Raw genomic sequence first — 15,106 nt, forward strand, 5'->3', positions numbered from 1 at the left:
TTAACTAGGAGTTTCTGGCAGGATTCAAGCCTTTAGCACACAATGAAGAACTAGCCAAGGTTATGCCTCTCTAGACATGCAACACTCAGGGAACACAGCTTTGCTCCAGGAATCGGGGACTTCCTGGTGGCAGCCACATCTCCCCTACTGGGCTGTGGGTTATCCTCCACCCCAAGGCCCATGCTGTCCCCAACCTACTTTCCAAACACAGGCTCCAGAGTGCAGGGGATGTAGTTATCTTGGTCGCTCACCGATTTCTTCCCTATGGAAATCTTGATGTAGGGATCACACTGAAGGGGAGACAGAGAGCTTTTAGCAAAACCACTTTCCCAGCACATCTTTGAGGCTTCTTCAGTCCTCTGCCCCCAGATGGGACTAGGCGGACAGCCATGAAGGAGCTGCCATCTTGTCATCCTGCTAAGCCAGAGACCGCATCCTGTGGGCCGTACCACTTGGCCCTGATGTGGGCCTCCAGCCACAGTCCAACAGTGGGCATGGGGTACCTCAGTCCTCCATACTCCCAATCCACTTCTCCACTGGGAGAAGGTGGGAGGGGGCAGGCTAATATCCTCAGAAACACACCATTTTGTATGACACATGTGATTGGGTCAAGCTGGGGTCGTCTCTGTGACCTCTGCTTCAGCAGATAGAAAGGGAGAGAGAGGGCCCGACTGTGTCGGCCCGACTTTGTCAGCCCAACCCAGCCCTGACTGGCCTTCCCTGAATGCCTCCAGCAAGCAACAGCATCCTCTCAGCTAGCCTCCGGGAGCAGCTGGGGCCAGAGAGCGCTCAGGGTCTGTCTTGGCACCAAGAAGTCTGGAAGTGCATGGATTGCCCATTGGCCACAACCACATCTTGGAGGTCATTGGTGGTGCCTGGTCAGGGGATGTCTCCATTGTTCTCTGTGACCTCCCAGAAAAGCAGGGGCAGCTATGACTTCTCACCTTGAAAAGCAGGGCTCCAAGTGTAGGACACCAAGCCTTTACCCACAACTTCATGGGTACATGCTAGGCCTGTACCTATCTAAGGCGACAGGAGAGGACACCAGCCTTGTACCCCTGAACTCCAGTCACCCCCAGCCCTGCCCCTCCTCTTCCCTCTTTCTCTCTCTTTCCAATTTTACTCTGCCTCTCCCTACCATCTCCCTGTAACTCCAGACTCCTGTCCTCCTTCAAGTTCCTGTCTCTCACTCACGGCCAGGTCTACAGTGAAGCTATGAGGTACTTGCCTCAGGCACAAAATTGAAGAGAGGGCCAAAAAACCTCAGTAATCAAGATAAACAACATTTTAATGCAATATTTTTAAAAATTAAAATCATTGCCAACAGTCCACGATCAAGAGTTTAAATAAAGACAGGATCAATATTATCGACTTTTCTTTTTGCCTTGGGCCCCATCCCGTCAGGGCAGAGGTGCTGATCCTGTTCCACTGTTCTTTCCCCCACCATGGACAGTCCTATGAAGTCCAGGCCCAGCCTACACCTTCAATGTCACCTTTCCTTATGCCTCACCCTTGTGCTAAACATACACTAAGAAGTTTTCTGGCAAACTTCTGCCGAGGTTTTTCATGCCTACTAAAATACTGTTTTCTTCTCCCTCCCAGCCTATCAAAACCCCATCAGTCCTTAAAAATCCTATTCCTGCAGGAAGCCTTCCTCATTATTCCAATGTCTTACACTGACTTTGGCCTTTTCTGAACTCCTAGAGCACTTGGCCCTTTCCCCATGTAGCCACATCTCAGTTTCGTATTTTTGTCTGGTTGCCCTGGATTGCTGTGAATTTCCTAAAGTGGAGTTGTGCCCAGATTCTGCAGCCCTTCTGTACCTCTGGTTGGAGGTGAGAACTCGAGAAATGTTACCTTCCCATTGGGGTCCTTGGGTTGCAGGCCGAATGCTTGTATGATATAGATGCGGACCAGGCACTCCTGAGGCCCCTGGGCGGCCAGCTGGTGGAACTGTCTTGGGGGCACAGGGATGGCCGGGTCTTCTGGGAGGGGATAAATTTTGAAAAGGCCCTGAAAAGAAGGAGGAGTCAGCTTTCATTTTTACCATCATTGTCACCAACACAATCACCACTATGACCATTACTTTTATCTTTGCCAGATTTGTCACCACCCAGATCACCAAGCCTAATGCCATCTCATCACCCCCATCAGATTGTGCCTCAGCAGCATTATCATCACCATCACCCACATGGTCACAGACATCGCCCACATGGTCACCAACATCAGCACTATGGGCATCATGGATATTCTACAGCACCCCTGCTCTTGCCCCCTTCACTTACTACTGCCCCTCCAGGCTTAGGCCTCCCTGGATTGAGAACAGGTCCTCAAGGATTTACCTTAAATTCCCCAATGACAGATGGGTCCTCCATCTCCTCCTGAGTCTTGCCCCGGTAGAGCTTGAAGGTGTTACAAAAGTCAGACAGGCCCTCAAAGGCCTCCACATTCTCCAGTTCTGTTTCATAGACCTGCCATACATGGGGACAAGAGAAGGGGGTAGGGAGAGACAGAAAGAAGAGGGATCAAAGGAGAAGGAAGAAAGGGAGGGAGAGAAGAAAATGAGGGGAAAGGCCACAAGCAAATTAGAGAATTACAGGCAAAGAGGAGGGCAGGTGGGAAGGGGGGAGATAAAAGAGAGGGCAGGGAAAGAAGAGAGGCAGGAGCGGGAAAGAAGAACAACGACAGAGATAACCAGGAGATTAAAGAGAGAGAACACAGGGGAAAAAAAAAAACAGGAGAAGGGAATAAGAGAGAAAGACATTTGTTCAGTGCCACTGGGGAATACAGTTTTCTGATTAGTGTAGTATCCCAGGTTATCTTAGAGTCATCATATACATAGGTGGTACATTTTTTAAGAGAATAAGATCATAGTCAAACAAATACATAAAAAGCTAACTGATGTTTTATCAATATTTGAGGATCAGATCAGAACTCTGCAAAATTCAGGGGTCAGCATGTCCAGCCACAGCACTCGCTGCCCAGGATGTCCCAATGGCAATGGTACTGAATGCCAGCTGAGCCTGTCTTTTGAGCACCACTTCAAATCGGTGAACTCGATTTATTTATTTCATTCCTCGCAAACAACCAATGATTTTTACTTGTTACAGCAGTGTTTTGGAATTGCTTAGATCTAAACAAGACAGTGGTTTGCTATTATAGATGATAATATATACCTAATAAATAGTGATATTCAATAACTTTGCATACATGCTAAATTAGTTATATTTGAAACTGACACTTCAGGTTAAGTTCTCATATTGCTAGATATTATTTCTCGTTTAGGTCTAGCTCAAGTTCTATCTCTTCCAAGGAAGACTTAATTATACAAGTGATGTAGGTTCCTTATTAAAATTATAAAATATAAGTAAATATAAAGGAAATATTAGTATTGCCTTATATTCTGATTCTCAAAAAATAACTTATTATTTGGTTACCATTTGATATGTATCATTTTGAATTTTTTCTTGCTTTATTTATATAGTTGATTCATTTCAATCAAAGGACCATTTTTTTCTTTGTCAATTCTACCATTCTTTCTATTCTAGTTTCTTATTTCTGATTTTATTTTCATTATTTTCTTCTTTCTATTGTTTTAAGTTTTTTTATTCTAATTTCTTCAATTTAAGGTCTATTTACTCTACTCTCTCTATTCTGATTAAAAAAATAGTTATTGCTATGAAATTGTCTCTGCTTACCACTGCTTTGGCATTGCCCCATTGGTTTTTGCTGTATAATGCTTTCATTTTCATTTTTTTGGCATTCCATAACCATAGTTTCACTTTTATTATTTGATCAAATAGCCAGGTGCTTCATTAGTTTTCATTCTTTCTTTTTAATTAGTATAAGTTTTAAGGCTATAAACTTCTTTTGAACACTGCTTTAGCTATAACCAGTAAATTCTAATATGAAGCATTTTATCATTTTCCAGGTATTTTGTAATTTTGGTTTATATTTTCTCTTTCACCAAGAATTGCTGAAACAAAACAGGGGAGGGAGGTGGAGAGGGGTGGGGGGAAAGGCAGAAAACTGTACTTGAACAATAATAAAAAAAATTTTAAAAAGAATTGCTGAAACAAAGGGTTTTTTAAAAAAATTCTAGATGGAAGAGACTCTTGAGGCTTTAGATCTTGATATTAAATTTTAATTTTATGGTATTATAATCAAAAAACATTGTCAGTGATATTGCTACTTCTTAAAATTCATCCAGGTTTTCCTCACTGACTGTCGCATGGTCAGTTTTTGTAACTGTGTAGTCTCTATTTTCAGGCTACAGGGTTTAATCATGTTAATAGCCATGCTGGTTTTCTATTTCCTCTCATGCTTTTGTACCCTTGACTTGACATGAACTGAAAGAAGAGAATTAAAATCTCCCCTAGCTACCAGCATGCTTCCATTTCTCCTCATATCTCTTATAATTTCTGTTGTATAAATATTGATGTTGTATTATTTAGGACATAGATACTCTCAAAACTGTCATCTCTTGGAATTGCACCATTTAGCTTTATCAGGTGCCATTCTTTGTCTCACTTACCTTTGGGAACATGAATATGCTCTCATCTAATAAAGATGGAAGATTGTGACTTCTGCTTTCTTTTTAGTTGCATTTACCAGGCACACATTTTCCCCATTTTTCATTGTTAGCCTTTATGAATATCTTCATTTTAGACTTTGACTTTGTTTTCATATCTGATCTAAATTTTGTTATTAATAAGTGATTGATACAACATGCATTGATATGATAGATTTTTAGTCTGCTTTTATGCTTATTTTTACATAGTTATATATTTATAGTTTTCTAGTTTCATAGATTTTTGTTTAATCTTTGCTTGTATGGTCTGTTGTGCATGTGTGTGTGTGTGATTCTTCTGACATCTAGGATTACCTGGGTTTATATTCTAATATTATTATAAATTTATATATATTAAGAATATACTTATTCCTCTACACCTTAGAAACAGTATTTATAAATTCCCTATTATAGCATGATTAATTAAATTTTTTCTCCTGCCCTCTCCCTCTCCATCACCCAGTATTAGAGAATATTATTTTCCTTAATATGTACCCCTGTACTCTTTGCTTATAATTTGCTTATACACCTATTATTTGATTGGCTAATTTTAAATAATGTCAACACTATTTGCTCTCTAATATGGCAATCAGTGTCTTTACTTTGCATCATATCATCCTTTCTCCTCCATTTAATTTTTGTCATTTTTATCATTTGTATATTTTCAGTATATATATTCATACTCTGTCCTGTCACCCTGACCCTTCCATTTATTTTGACTTTAGGTCTAACATAAAACATGGTCACAACAGTCCTTTTGCTGTGGTATTCCCAGTCATCTCCCAGTTGGCAAACGTTTATTTCCTGGGAGCTTCTGAAGACGGGCTCATGGGAACCACATCACTTGTTCCTGAACATGGGCACCTGGGTGTCCATGGCCTCTGTGCCTGGAAGGTGGCTTGGCTGAACATAAATCCTCAGTCACCCTTTCTTTCCTTGATGATCGACAGATGGTGCTCTATTGTCTTTGGGTGAAGAAACTGAAGCCACCTTGACTTTTTCCTATTTTAAATGACATAATATTTTTTGGAAGAAAAGAGGTATGACTACCCCAAAATATCCTTTATCTCTAATGGCCACTAACATATGCCAGGATATGTCTCAGGATTGACCAATCTGGGTCAATTTGTGCTGACACAAAGTAGAATTTCTAATATATATATTCAAGTATTCTTCCACTTTAATCAAGTTTTTAAACTGCTTATGTCATTGTTTTGGTTGTCTTCCTCAGAGACTCCAATTATGCAAATGTTGGATCTCCTTTCCCTGACTTCAGTGTTATTTTCTCTTTACTTTTTTTAGAATGCTTTCTTTATTTTCATTTTGTTTTGCTTACTTTTATCATTTCTGTCCTCTTTGCCCCTCCTGTGTTTTCCAGTGTCGCCATTCTGCACCGGGATCCTTCCAATTTCATGTCTCCTTCTCCTTTCCTGAATCCTATCAGCTCATATTTCATCTCTTGTCATCTACGATCATTTGACTTCTTTCAGTTCTGCTTTGCATGCTGGCTACCCAGTTCTAAAAAGTTTATAGTGAAATATTTTGTCAGCTCCTTGGCAAAATTTTTGGGTGAGTACATATCTTCTTTTTTGGCTAGGATGTGTATTTTCTCTTCTTTTTTTATAACATTTTAAAATCAATGCTCTTTTATTATTACTTGTCATTAAAGGTGTTGGTTTTCCTAGATGAATTACTTATTTTGTTCCGCTGCAGATACAGACAGCTTCCTGCAAATATAGCCCATCTGTGTGATTCCTGCATAGCTCCAACTTCGTGGCTTCTCTGAACCAAAAGGTTCCTAAAAGACTTTTGTCACCAGCATGAGTCTGTCTTCCAAGTTCTCATATTCATTGTGGTAAGCAAGGGATAGAAGATTTGTATTTTATGGTTAAACCTCAATTTCAGTAACTATATTTTTAACTATTTAATAAAATTTTTAAGCACACACAGTAGTAAATGGAATAGATATTAAGCACCCATGTACCTGTAACCTGTCTTAAATAATTACCAGCATTCTTGTATTAAGAAGTATGGGGGTTTTCTGAGATCTGCTACCACTGTGACCTTTCATCACTTCCGTGCATCATCTCCTAATTTACTGCTGAGTGGCTTCTCCCCAATTCCAATTGCCTTTGGACAACTATTACATGTATTTTGGAGTCTGTGAGGTTTATTTGTTTCCAACTTTTACTGAGAATGGAGTTTGTGGGTTTGAATGATCTCCAGAAGAAAAGGGGAAAAATGCTGACATATGCAGTCATGTTCATACTGGAAGTCCCAATAAAATACTTTTTAAATGTCTAAGTAGTTGGTCTTTTTGTTTAAACTTTTGTTATTAGTTTCTCATCTTATTACATTTTAATCCATCTTGTATGATTTTTGTTCTTGGTAACATATTACTAAACTAACATATGGTCAAATGTTGTAAGTGTTCTCTGAGCATTAGGAAAAATGTATTCTCTATTTTCTTTATTACTTTTATTCTCTATTTTAAAGCTACTTTTAATATAGCTTAAAAACATTTACCTTATTATTTATATTTTTATTTCCCTGTTTATTTGTTTGCTGCTTCATCTGTCTAGAATAGAGGCCCATTAAAATCCCCACTGCAACTTTAGTCTCCATCATGTCATTCTTTCACTCACATGAAGTGTGGGTTTATACACTCCTATCATTTTTGCTTTAAGTATTTCTCACCTTTATTGTGCAAACATGTTTGGGAGTTTCTTTCATTCAGATGTACACATTTTATTTATATAAAATACTCTTATTTCCTTTGCTTTTAAATTAAATTCCATCCCTTTTTTGTTTGCATTGATTTTATTTTGATTGCCAAAATATTTAATTTTCAGCCATTCTAAGCTGTATTGCTTTAGATATGTCTTTGAAAGACAGTAATAAATTTTAACTTTTGATATAATCTGAGCCCTTATCACTGAATAGAAGCATTTAATCTAATTTATTAGGAAAACTAATATATTTCGTTCTTTTTCTATTGTGTTTTTCTGATTATTGGGGGTTTTTTATGCCTTCTTACTGTATCTTTTATTTTCTATCTTTTGCAATTGAGACTGAGTTGGTTTTCTTCCTCCTATGCTAATAATCATCAAAATATATTTTTGTGTTTTCACATTGTGTACTCCATTCACTCCATAATGCTACAGGCTGTTTTTCAAAGACTCATGTTGGTGGTGGTGGATTTCTTCTATTTATTTATCCTTAAAGGACCAGTGTTCCTTCCAGGTCTGGTTTCTCCCCAGTGACAGGTTGAGCACACTGTTTCAGATGGCTCATCTGCACTTGGACACTGTCAGGGATCTCCTCAGAGAGGTCAGGCTGAATTGGGCACCAATTCAGTTATTCAACATCCAAAGGAGCAGCAAAGGGCCAGGGTCATGGGCCACCCCAGCAGGAATTCTCATTCTTACTTGGTTTTTCTCATGTTTTTGGCAAGGCTACAGTAAAAACATGCCAAACCTAATGTGGCGGACCTTCTTCCTGGTTCATAAATAGCTCTGTCTCTTTGCCCAGCCTCACACACCCAACTACCAAGTCAATGAAGAACTTTCTGCCTAAGGCCCTGTCTCTGTGTGTCCAGATCTCCAGATGCAAGTCACCTGGAGCCAACACCTTGTGACATCACCCTCCAGAGTATGCTCCAAAGGCTTTCAGTCTGCAGAGTTACCTGAAAGTCCTAGCCACCTACTCCTTCAATGAGTCTCAGCTCCCATTCATCAAATCCCCTACAAGATGCTCTTCGAGCCTCTCCCACGTCTGACAACCTTTGCCGTCCTTCTCTAAGTAAGGCAACCAGATTCAGCAGGTGAAAATATAGGACAGCTAGTTAAATTTGTATTTCAAATAAATAAATTTATATTTTAAATATTTGAAGCATACTTACATTAAAATATTCACTGCTTATCTGAAATTCAAGTGTAACTGATTATCTTAAATTTTATCTGGCAACCCTCTCCAGGACACTATGTAACTCCTTTGGGAAGCAATTTTGAGTCACCTCTGGTTACCTTTTTCAAATGTAGGCTACTTTTGAAAAGCATAATTATACTTGTGAAATTTCTTCAAAATAATAGAATTTTTCTGACTCCTCTCTGGTTTTGTCTTTCTGTTTGTTTGGGTGGGCTTCTTTTCTTATTCTCACAGAAAAAGAAGTTACCATATTTTTATATTTACTAGGTGATTTCTGTCCCAATGGTAGGTGTGGGATAATCAGAGCAACATTCTCAAGGGCCTTTCCTCTCAATTTTGATACAAACCTTTATTATAGAAGAGTTCAAATAACCTCAAAAGATACAGAACAGTATAATAAATCCCTATCTATTCATCTCTAAGTTTTAACAATTTTCAATGTTTTGCAATTTCAATAATTTTTAATATTTTGAAAATCTGTCAGAGGACCACTCATACCATCTATCTTCCCCCTTACTATTTTTTTAACATTTTAAAACAAATCCCAGGCATCATTTCGCCCATAAATACTTCAGTACTTTCTAGCATTCTCCCAAAAATACTTTCTTGGTTATCCCAGCCCACACTGTCTACTTGCTCTAAATCTGTAGGTAACCTTTCTCACCTCAATTAATTTATTAGGATTCTTCAGTTCAGGCACCAAATGAGGAAACAAATACAAATATGCATATATATAAACATATACACACACATATACATATACATACACATATTCTTTTTCTGGCGTGCCTCCTACTGCCCATCGCATGTGCCCAGGAACTGATAGAAGGGAACACTCGGAGAGGCCTTACCTTTAGAGTGTCAAAGTCCTTCTCCAAGTAGGAGCCACACTTTTCCCTCTCCCCTATCGAGGCAAAGAATTTGCTCCACCAATCAATGAATTCCTCCTCCTGTATGGGTAGAAAGACACCCACCATTTCAGAAACAGAACTTGTCAAGCACGGTTCTTCTGGACCAAAAACCTAGCAAGGCCAATGGGTTGGTGTGGACTTTGAAATTCCTCTGCTGGGTCAGTTCAGAGGAGCAGAAAGCTGGAACTTCCCATCCCTCCAGGGGCACAGACCAGAAAAAAGGTTTGAACATTCGCTTGGTATTAAGAGACATAGGCTCTAGCCTGGGTCCCGTCCCCCATTCATTGTGCGATTCTGTTAAGCTCTTGGGTCTCCCTTTTCCTTTCCATGAAGTGGATATAAATCATCATGATAGCTGAGGCTAAACTTTGACAGTACATAGGGTAACTCTTTGGGGAAAATGTCAATAATGTCATTTAGGAATGTCATTAATGTGCTATTTTTAAATAAAATGCAATAGATCTAGGAAAATTCAGACCCACAAAGAGCTATCCTGCCACCTCTCCAACCAGCAAAAAGAAAAAGAAAAGAAAAGAAAGCATCAGAAATCAGAACTCAGCTTCCCCCAAGGTCAAATCAAGGTTGAATCCTTGAAAAATTAACAAATACTAAGTGTCCATTATTCAAAAGATACTATGTTGCATGGGAGAAATTAAGTGAGGAGAAAGGAAGTCTGTGACAAGCCACGTTCTGCCCTGCCTTTCCTCCATTTACTCACATTATAGGAAAAGGTAGACAAGCCTACAGTGACACACACTGGTTGGTCTCTCCACCTTTTAACTCCCTCTGCACTTGCAGTGTCTACAAGGTCTCGTAGCTTTTGTGTCTAGAATGCTCCTCCAGCTGTGTCCTGTCTATGTGTGTGTGGGTCCTGTCACCCTGTGAGCAGCAAACTTCCCAAAGGTGGGATGGTCACTCTTCCTGAGGTCTCCCCCAAAAGCCATCGGGCTGGGCACTTGGTTTGTGCCTGTGAGTACCACTGAAGCTCACCAGTTCAGTCGGAAGGGCCAAGGACAAGGTCTAAGGATAGACCATCTGGGACTCCTCTATATGAGGGGGTGAACTAGGAGATCTCCCTGGCGCCTGCTCTGACTCTATAAAATTAGTTGAATGTCTACCATGGAGTTTCTGGAAATGTTGCTGGCTCCCTTTAAAGCAATGCCCAGTCCTTTGAGTTCCAACATATTAAGGGTAAGCACAAACTGGAAAAGGCTGTGGGAACCGGAACAGACACAATGGAGAAAGGGTGAATGAGGTTCTCAGAGTCTCACCCATCCTGGAATTGTGGCCCTAACAGCCTCTGTGTGGCCAGAATGTGGTTCCAGACACCCAGCACAGAGAGCAGGTGTCAGAGCAAGGCTGAGATCGAAGAGAGTTGTTGTCTGAACCACTTACCAGGAGGGTCTTCTGCAGCCAGAAGAGAGGAAAAGAGGTTCAGGTGTGTTAAGACATAGGGTAGCAGAGCTTTCTCACTTGTAACCACTCTTGGAAAAGCCAGCATAGGGCAAGACAGACCTTAGCCTGATGTTTTAAGTTCAATTTAAAGAAAAAGACACTATGGATCAATAAATGTACATAGACATGCATATCAAACCCACACAGTCACCAACACATGGAAGACTATATTTACACAGACATGCTAAAATGCACATATACCTCCCCCAAAAATACACATATTAACACACGGGAAAATATGTATGCAGAGGTAGAAACGGTTAGAATGGAATTTCATTGAGCTGTGTGGGCCCTCCTCAAGCTTTATTTTCTTCCGCAGACCAGGTACTTAAAGATCCAAGTTTGCCTCAGGCTCAAAGTCAGGCATACACAGGCAACAACCAATGTGTTTTGTACAAAGAAATGACAAGAACACAACAGTTCTAGGGAAGTTATTATACTTCCCTCAGTCTTGAAAAACCAAGTAAAATGTTGAAAAAGAATATGGAGACAGAGAATCGGAATAATACAATTAACAGCGTCAGTTAAACAGACAAACATGTAATCTAAACACAGAAAATATACCTTCTTGTCCAGCACCATTGGAGCACTTAGAAAAATTAAAAGCCACAAAGCAAATCTCAATAAAGTCCAAAAAAAAACCCATTATCAATCACATTCTCTAAGCAGATTCACTAAAACTGAAAAATAATGGGAAATTTAAAAATTAAACATGACAAACTTTTAGAAATTTAAATGTACACTCTTAAAACCCTCCTCAGTTAAAGAAAAAAACAAAACTAAAACCACAGATACTTAGAAAATACCAACAGTGAGAAGCTTATGTCCACAAAGCTGTGAGTGGTAAACCAGTGTGCCCTGAGAGGAAAATCAGTGTTAAATATTTTTGCTTTTATACAAAAGGGATGAAAATAAATTATCTGATAACTCAAAAAATTAGAAAAAGTAGGAAGACCAAAAACTGAAAATGACAAGAACAAATCAATATATTAGAAAAAAAGACTATTATAATTAATTAAATCCCATAGCAAACTTTTAAAAGACCAATAAAATAAATACTTATCAAATCTAATGTTAAAAGGTGGGTATACCATTAAAAATCAGAAAGACAAAATAAAAAGATATGGGGAGAATAAAAACGTTAGGTGCTTTACTACACCCAAATTAATAACAAAGCCTTGGAAAGCTAGAAGTGGGATAATTTTCTAGAAGAAATTTAAATTGCCAAAACTGATTCAAAAGTAATAGAAAACATGATAGATCAGTAACCCTGAAAATGGAAGAGATCCCAACGAACTACTGTATTTCAAAAAAATAAAAAAAAAAAAAGACGTCAAGCCAACCGAGATAGTTTCTTTGAAGGAAAAGCCTATCAGTCTTTCAAAGACTAAATCATCCTTTGTTCCACAGCATAGAAAAAAGATGAAGTTTCCCCATTCATTTTGGGAAGCCTGACCAAGGCACACACACACACAGATAAATTCCATTCCCAAATAAAGATGCAAGGATCCTATACAAAACACTAACAAATAGATGGCTGCAGTAGATCTGACATGGTCCAGCCAAATTATTCCAGAAGGCAGGAGTGGCTCAATACCACTGAGTAAGAAGAGAAAACTCACCTGATCATCTATAACAGAAACTTGGCAACTATGGGCCACTGGCCCGCCACTGGGTTTTATAAGTTAAATATTACCTATGGCTGCTTTTTCAGATACCAAGCAGAGCTGAGGAGTTGTGACAAAGACTTTATGTCCCCAAGTTTAAAATATTTACTCTCTGGCCATTTAAGAAAAAGTTTGTCAACCTCTGATCCATAACATGCAAAAAAGAAGCAGGGATGAAAAGGGTGAGAAAATTTTCAGTTTTTCCTAAATGGAATACTCAGTGAATTAAGAATAAAAGGAAGTTTTCTTAGCAAAAAAAGAACATCTTAAAGGAATAACTAGCATTGTGCTTAATAGTACCAGGCATTCTCCCTTCTGGGCTTTTGGACATAAGGCTGCTTCTGCTAATTGTTTTCACATGATATGAATATAAAGAAGCAGTAAAATCAGGGCAGTTGGGAGCCAGGACTTGGGAGTCAGACTAGCAGGGTTCAAATCCTGCCACTCCTACCTGTGACCCTAGGCAACTATTTAACTTCTCCGTGCCTCAACTAGCTTATCTGTAAAAAGGAAAAATAATAGCACCAATCTGACAAATGTATTGTGAGGAATAAAATGAGTCAATATGTATAAATTGCTTACAATAGTGCCTAGTATATAAGTGTAATGTGTTTACTGCTAATACTGATAATAGTATTGCTCCTTTTGTCTGGACCAGGTTGGCTTCTTGTCCAAGGACCAGGCTGCTCTCTCACAGACTGCTAGCAGGAGCGTGGCTGGCCAGAGCTTTCCAGAAGGCAGTCTGCCTACATATTTCCACATCCTTAAAAATGTGAGTCACACTTTGCCCCATCATTCCTGTTCTTGAAATCTAGCCCAAGGAAGTAATCACAGATACTCATAAAGAATTGACTTCATTTATAATATTTAAAAACTGGAAACAACATAAGTGTTCAACAATAAGGAACTGTTTTAGTAAAATGAGTGTCCATATTATTAAAAGTTATGCAACATAAAAATGATGCTATAGAAATATATTTACTGACATGGAAGGTTACTCTCAACTGATAAAATTTTCAAATGGTTAAAAAGTGAATAATGTGATTTTATTTTAATAAAAGGACTGAACCCCAAATGTTCACCACAATTACCTCTGAATTATAAGATTATAAATGTTTTGTTTATTCCTTTTATTTTTGTGCATCACTCATATTTTCTAATTTTTTCATTGTGTACATGTAGTCCTTACCCAATTTTAAAAATTAAGGATTTTTAAAATAAAGAAGAGCAATAGCAGGATGCTTCAAAAACATTAGTAAGAAAGTGAAAAGATAATTCACAGAATGACAGAAAATACTGCAATTTATATATCTGATAATGGATTATAATCAGAATATATAGAGAACTCACATAATTCAATAATAAAAACACAAATAACCCAATACAAAAATGATCAATGCATTTAAATAAACATTCCTCCAAAGAAGATACACATATGGCCAATAAGCATATAAGATAATAGTTAACAACAATAGGTATAAGGAAAATGCAAATCAAAACCACAATGAGAAAACATTTCACACCCACTAGGATGGCTATAGTCAAAGTCAGAAAACAACAGGTGTTGGTGAAGATCTGGAGAAATTAGAACTTGCTGCTGGGGCATGGAGAGTCACTTTAAAGAATGGCCTGAGCCCTGGCTGGCGTAGCTCAGTGGATTGAGCTTGGGCTGGGAACCAAAGTGTCCCAGGTTCGATTCCCAGCCAGGGTACATTCCTGGGTTGCAGGCCATAACCCCCAGCAACCGCACATTAATGTCTCTCTCTGTTTCTCTCTCTCTCCCTCTCTCTCTCTCTCCCTCCCTTCCCTCCCTAAAAGTAAATAAATAAAATCTTTAAAAAAAAAAAAAAAAAAAAGAATGGCCTGGCAGTTCCTTAAACAGTTAAACATAAAGTTACCATATGACCCAGCAATTCCACTCCAAGTTATATACCCAAGAGAAGTGAAAACTTGTCCACACAAAAACTTGTACATGACTCTTCATCACAGCACTATTCAAAATTACCAAAAAGTAAAAACAATCCAAATGTCCATCAAATAATGAATGGATAAAGAAAATGATATATCCATACGGTGACATATTATTTGATAATAAAAAGCAACGAAGAAGTGATGCATGCTACAATATAGATGAACCTTGAAAACATTACACTAAATAAAACAAGTTAATCACAAAAGACCACATATTGTATGATTCCATTTATGTGAAATGTCCGGACTAGGCAAAGCTATTAGAAAAAAGTAAATTAGTGGACATCCTACCCTTCCTCTTATTACAGTGGATGCTGTACTTGCACCCCAACCCAAGACCAACCCTGCACTGGGGTCCAGGGTCCTGTGCCTTCTGGCCTACTCACAGACACTACTCCATGATTCTTCTCACCCTCCTCTGCATCATCAGACTTCCCTCCCTACTGCATCATTCCCATCAGCATTCAAACATGTGACACTATTTTCCCATCATTTAAAAAAAAATCTCTGACTATATATTCTCTTTTGGCTCCCAACTCATTTCTTTCTCACTTTTACAGAAAAGCATCCAGAAAGCCTTACCTACATTTGTCTCTAACTATTGA

The 15,106-nt window shown here is 38.7% G+C and overlaps 1 protein-coding gene across 21 annotated transcripts in view; it reads right to left on the reverse strand.

Moving 5' to 3' along the window:
• Positions 1-15,106, reverse strand: part of DYSF (dysferlin) — a 202,106-nt gene that overhangs the window by 21,750 nt on the left and 165,250 nt on the right. For all 21 annotated transcript variants that reach the window (XM_028514757.2, XM_028514759.2, XM_028514753.2 and 18 more), the window contains 4 exons: positions 9,349-9,447; positions 2,343-2,471; positions 1,858-2,013; positions 199-290 (listed from right to left, as the gene is read on the reverse strand). In XM_028514757.2, coding sequence (XP_028370558.1) covers positions 199-290; positions 1,858-2,013; positions 2,343-2,471; positions 9,349-9,447 — 476 coding nt within the window. The remainder of the gene's footprint in view (positions 1-198; positions 291-1,857; positions 2,014-2,342; positions 2,472-9,348; positions 9,448-15,106) is intronic.

Source organism: Phyllostomus discolor, chromosome 6, assembly GCF_004126475.2.
Source record: "Phyllostomus discolor isolate MPI-MPIP mPhyDis1 chromosome 6, mPhyDis1.pri.v3, whole genome shotgun sequence".
In the NCBI taxonomy this organism is placed as follows: Eukaryota; Metazoa; Chordata; class Mammalia; order Chiroptera; family Phyllostomidae; genus Phyllostomus; species Phyllostomus discolor.